We start from the raw sequence: 5475 nt of genomic DNA on the forward strand, positions 1-5475 counted from the left end.
TTACAATTTTCATCGCTTATAGTTCATAATATCTTCGTGGTTTATACTATCAAAGGCAGTGTTCTTTAGTAACAGGGATCAGGAAAGAAGGGCCCTAGAAAAATTGATAAAATTATTAGACATTACGCATCTTCCAAAAGGTTTAACTTAAGGGGTCAGTTATGGCAGGAGAGCTCAAAACCATGGTGTGCTCTTTTGTGCTGAGTGGGAAACTTGGCACATTCCCAGTACCTGGAACCAGGATGTGTACAGGAAGGGTCTCCAGTTGCAGCTCCAGTAAACCTAGACACACTGTGAAGTATCGCAAAGTCATAGAGATGTACAGCATGAAACAGACCCTTCGGTCCAACCCGACCAGATATTCCAACCAAATCTAGTCCCACCTGCCAGCACCTGGCCCATATCCCTCCAAACCCTTCCTATTCATATACTCATCCAAATGCCTCTTAAATGTTGCAATTGTACCAGCCTCCGCCACTTTCTCTGGCAGCTCATTCCATACCTACACCACCCTCTGTGTGAAAAGGTTGCCCCTTAGGTCTTTTCTATATCTTTCCCCTCTCACCCTAATCCTATGCCCTCTCGTTCTGGACTCCCCGACCCCAGGGAAAAGACTTTGCCTATTTACCAAATCCATGCCCTTCATAATTTTGTAAACCTCTATAAGGTCACCCCTCAGCCTCCGATGCTCCAGGGAAAACAGCCCCAGCCTTTCAGCCTCTCCTTCTAGCTCAAATCCTCCAACCCTTGTAAATCCTTGTAAACATCCTTGTAAATCTTTTCTGAGCCCTTTCAAGTTTCACAACATCTTTCCGACACTCCCTAGGACCTTACTATTAAGTGTATAAGTCCTGCTAAGATTTGCTTTCCCAAAATGCAGCACCTCACATTTATCTGAATTAAACTCCATCTGCCAATTCTCAGCCCATTGGCCCATCTGGTCCAGATCCTGTTGTAATCTGAGGTGTCCCCGACACCTCCAATTTTGGTGTCATCTGCAAACTTACTAACTGTACCCCTTATGCTCGCATCCAAATCATTTATGTAAATGACAAAACGTAGAGGACCCAACACCGATCCTTGTGGCACTCCACTGGTCACAGGTCTCCAGTCTGAAAAACAACCCTCCACCACCACCCTCTGTCTTCTACCTTTGAGCCAGTTCTGTATCCAAATGGCTAGTTCTCCCTTTATTCCATGAAATCTAACCTTGCTAATCAGTCTCCCATGAAGTCCATATAGATCACATCTACTGCTCTGCCCTCATCAATCCTTTTTGATACTTCTTCAAAAAACCCAATCAAGTTTGTGAGACATGATTTCCCACGCACAAAGCCATGTTGACTATCCCTAATCAGTCCTTACCTTTCCAAATACGGGTACATCCTGTCCCTCAGGATTCCCTCCAACAACTTGCCCACCACCGAATTATGGATAATATGTATAGAGAGGTGGTCACACTGCAGGATAAGACTCCACAGGCAGAAAGGGAATGGGTGATCACCGATTAGAATTTGAAATCTAGCAGGCAGTGCAAGAATTCCCTGTGACAACTGGAAGGCTTATCCAGTCAGGTCATATGGGTAGAGCTCATGGAATGGTGGAATCAGTTTAATGGGATTGGATTACAGGTCTCCAACAGCCAGCAGGCTGAAAGAACTGTGGATGCTGTAAATCAGAAACGAAAATGGAAGTTGCTGGAACAGCTCAGCAGGTCCAGCAGCACATATGAAGAGAAATTGGATTAACGTTTCAAGTCCAGTGACCCTTCCTAAGAACAGGGTGCTAGAGGAAAAGATATGGGGGCAAGTACTAGAGACCCTGAAATAGTGAGAAGGAGATAGAAAAACAAAAATGTCAACAAATTTCTGTCTGTGGGAAGAAGAGGGCAACAATGATCGGAGACTTTAACTATCCCAATATCAACTGGATTTCAAACAAAGGGCATTGAGGGTGAAGAGTTCATGTACTGTGTCTGGGAATTTTTTTTTAAACAATATGTGATAAGTCCAATGGAAGAGCACATAATTCTAGATTTAATTTTGGGAAATAATGATGGACAAATGGGTAAAGTGACAGTGAGCGACCATATCAGGGATAGTGACCACAATTTGATTTGATTTAATATTATTATGGAAAAGGACCAAGATAAATCAGGAGTAACATTTTTTAACCTGGGAGAAGGCAGATTTTACAAAACTGTGAAGTGATTTGGCTGAAGTGGACTGGACAGAAACTAGTGGGAGGCACTAAAAAGTGAGATCTTTAGGAACAAAGCAGACATGTCCCCTCCAAAAATAAGAATGCTACTGCTAAATCTAGATCCCCATTGATGTCTACAAAAATACAGAGGATGATTAAACCGAAAAAAAGCTTTTGATTCTCTCAAAAAAAAACTCAAACAGGAGTATAGACAGGACTTGGATCTAATAAAAAAAAGTAAGAAAATCAGATAGGGCATGAAAAAATATTAGCAAGCAAGATAAAGGAATACTCAGAGATACTTCACCAGTATATAAAGAGAAAAAAAGGAGAGGTAAGGCAAAGGTGGGATCTATCAAAGGAGAAGAAAGGAACTTGTGTGAAGATGCAGAGACTATGGGATGAATTTTAAATGCATCTTTTGTCTCTGTATTCACAAGGGAAAGGGATGATGTGGATATAGTAATCTAAGAAAAGCAGTGCATACTATTGGACAATATAATTATAACAATGGAGGATGTGTTAGTGGAGTTGGAATCCTTGAAACTGAATAAATCACCAGAGTCAGATGGATTGTTCCCTAGGATGGTGAAGGAGGTCAGGAAGGAAATAGCAGATGCTCTGAGGATTATTTTCCAATCTTCACTGGACACAGGTGAGGTGCTGGAGGAATGCAAATGTGATCCTGTTGTTTAAAAAGGGTATAAAGGAAATGCTAAACATTTATAGGCCAGTTAGTCTTACTTTGGTGGTAGGCAAATTGTTAGAATCAGTCCTGAGAGATCAGATAAAGTGTCACATAGAGTAACATGAGCTACTCAGGGATAGTCAGCATGGTTTTGTAATGGAAGGCCATGCCTTTCAAATTTGAAGATGTGACAAGGAGAATCGATGATGATAGTGTAGTGGATATTATCTACATGGATTTTAGTAAGGCATTTGACAAAGTCTCACATGGCAGATTGATCAAAAAAGTAAATACCATAGGATACACAGTAATGTGTTAAACTGGATCCAAAGTTGCCTTAGCAAATGGCAATGGTCAATGGCTGCCCTTGCAAACAGAAAACTGTTTCAAGTGGTGTTCCCCCAGGGCTCAATGTTGTGACCTCACCACATATATTAATGATTTGGACTTGAACTTGGGTAGCACAACTGGGAAATTTGCAGACACAAAATTGTAATGGATAGTTTAGTGGATAGTCATAAGCTCCAAAGTGATTTAGAGGAGTTGCTGGAGTCGGCAGGAATGTGGGAGATGGAGATAAAAACAATGACTGCAGATGCTGGAAACCAGATTCTGGATTAGTGGTGCTGGAAGAGCACAGCAATTCAAGCAGCATCCGAGGACAGGCAAAATCCGAGGACAGGCAAAATCGACGTTTTGGACAAAAGCCCTTCATCAGGAATAAAGGCAGAGAGCCTGAAGCGTGGAGAGATAAGCTAGAGGAGGGTGGGGTTGGGGAGAGAGTGGCATAGAGTACAATAGGTCAGTGGGGAAGGAGATGAAGGTGATAGGTCAGGGAGGAGAGGGTGGAGTGGATAGGTGGAAAAGGAGCTGGGCAGATCGGACAAGTCCGGACAGGTCAGGGATCGAGTTGCTGGAGGTTAGAAGCGAGGATGAGGTGGGGGAAGGGGAAATGAGGAAACTTTCCCTAAAGTGCTCTGCTAGGAGGCGTCCAGTCTCCCCAATGTAGAGGAGACCGCATCGGGAGCTACGGATACAATAGATGATATTAGTGGATGTGCAGGTAAAATTTTGATGGATGTGGAAGGCTCCTTTATGGCCTTGGATGGAGGTGAGGGAGGAGGTGTGGGCGCAGGTTTTACAGTTCCTGCGGTGGCAGGGGAAAGTGCCAGGATGGGAGGGTGGGTCGTAGGGGGGCGTGGACCTGACCAGGTAGTCACGGAGGGGACGGTCTTTGCGGAAGGCGGAGAGGGGTGGGGATGGAAATATATCCCTGGTGGTGGGGTCTGTTTGGGGGTGGGGGGAATGTCGGCGGATGATTTGGTTTATGCGAAGGTTGGTAGGGTGGAAGGTGGGCACCAGGGGCGTTCTGTCCTTGTTGCGGTTGGAGGGGTTGAGTCTGAGGGCGGAATTGCGGGATGTGGATGAGATGCGTTGGGGGGCATCTTTAACCACGTGGGAAGGGAAATTGCGGTCTCTCAAGAAGGAGGCCATCTGGTGTGTTCTATGGTGGAACCGCTCCTCCTGGGAGTTGATACGGCGGAGGCGGAGGAATTGGGAATACGGGACGGCATTTTTGCAAGAGTTAGGGTGGGAAGAGGTGTAATCCAGGTAGCTGTGGGAGTCGGTGGGTTTGTATAAAATGTCAGTGTCAAGTCGGTCGTCACTGATGGAGATGGAGAGGTCCAGGAAGGGGAGGGAGGTGTCAGAGATGGTCCAGGTAAATTTAAGGTCAGAGTGGAATGTGTTGGTAAAGTTGATGAATTGCTCAACCTCCTTGCGGGAGCACGCGGTGGCACCAATGCAGTCATCAATGTAGCGGAGGAAGAGGTGGGGAGTGGTGCAGGTGTAATTACGGAAGATCAACTGTTCTACGTAGCCAACAAAGAGACAGGCATAGCGGTTCAACTTTAAGAAGTGTGAGGTAATGCACTTAGGGAGGTCAAACAATGAAAGGGAACATACAATGAATGGGACTATAGTGATAGGAGTAGATGAAGTGAGAGATTTTGGTGAGCAAGTACACAGGTCCCTAAAGGTCACATTATAGGTAGATGAGGTTGGAAAGAAGGCATATGGAATGCTCGACTTCACTGGCAGAGGTGTGGAATATAAAAGTAAGGAGATAATGATGAACTGCATGGAGTTCTGGTCACCACATTATAGGAAGCACATATAGACAGAAGAAAATTAATAATTTAGTAATTTGCCATGTTTTTTGCTTCAGTGAACAGCTTGCCCTGCTTGTTCCTTATGGGGTCCACTCTATCCTTCACTAACTGTTTACTATTAATATGTTTGAAAAACCTTCCTGCGCTTTTCCAGCAACACATTTTTAAGCTCTGATCCCCAGCATCAGCAGTCCTCACTTTCACCCAGGTTGACAGGGTTGTTAAGAAGGCACACAGTGTTTTAGCTTTTATTAATAGAGGGATCGAGTTCCGGAACCATGAGGTTATGCTACAGCTGTACAAAACTCTGGTGCGGCCGCACGTGGAGTATTGTGTACAGTTCTGGACACCACATTATAAGGAGGATGTGGGAGCTTTGGAAAGGGTGCAGAGGAGATTTACTAGGATGTTGCC

The 5475-nt window shown here is 44.6% G+C and overlaps 1 protein-coding gene across 1 annotated transcript in view; it reads right to left on the reverse strand.

Moving 5' to 3' along the window:
• Nucleotides 1-1812: 1812 nt before the first annotated feature.
• The window catches only part of fbxo41 (F-box protein 41), a 217116-nt gene continuing 213453 nt past the window's right edge, over nt 1813-5475 (reverse strand). The window contains exon 13 of the mRNA XM_043675727.1: nt 1813-1821. Coding sequence (XP_043531662.1) covers nt 1813-1821 — 9 coding nt within the window. The remainder of the gene's footprint in view (nt 1822-5475) is intronic.

Source organism: Chiloscyllium plagiosum, chromosome 3 (genome assembly GCF_004010195.1).
Source record: "Chiloscyllium plagiosum isolate BGI_BamShark_2017 chromosome 3, ASM401019v2, whole genome shotgun sequence".
In the NCBI taxonomy this organism is placed as follows: Eukaryota; Metazoa; Chordata; class Chondrichthyes; order Orectolobiformes; family Hemiscylliidae; genus Chiloscyllium; species Chiloscyllium plagiosum.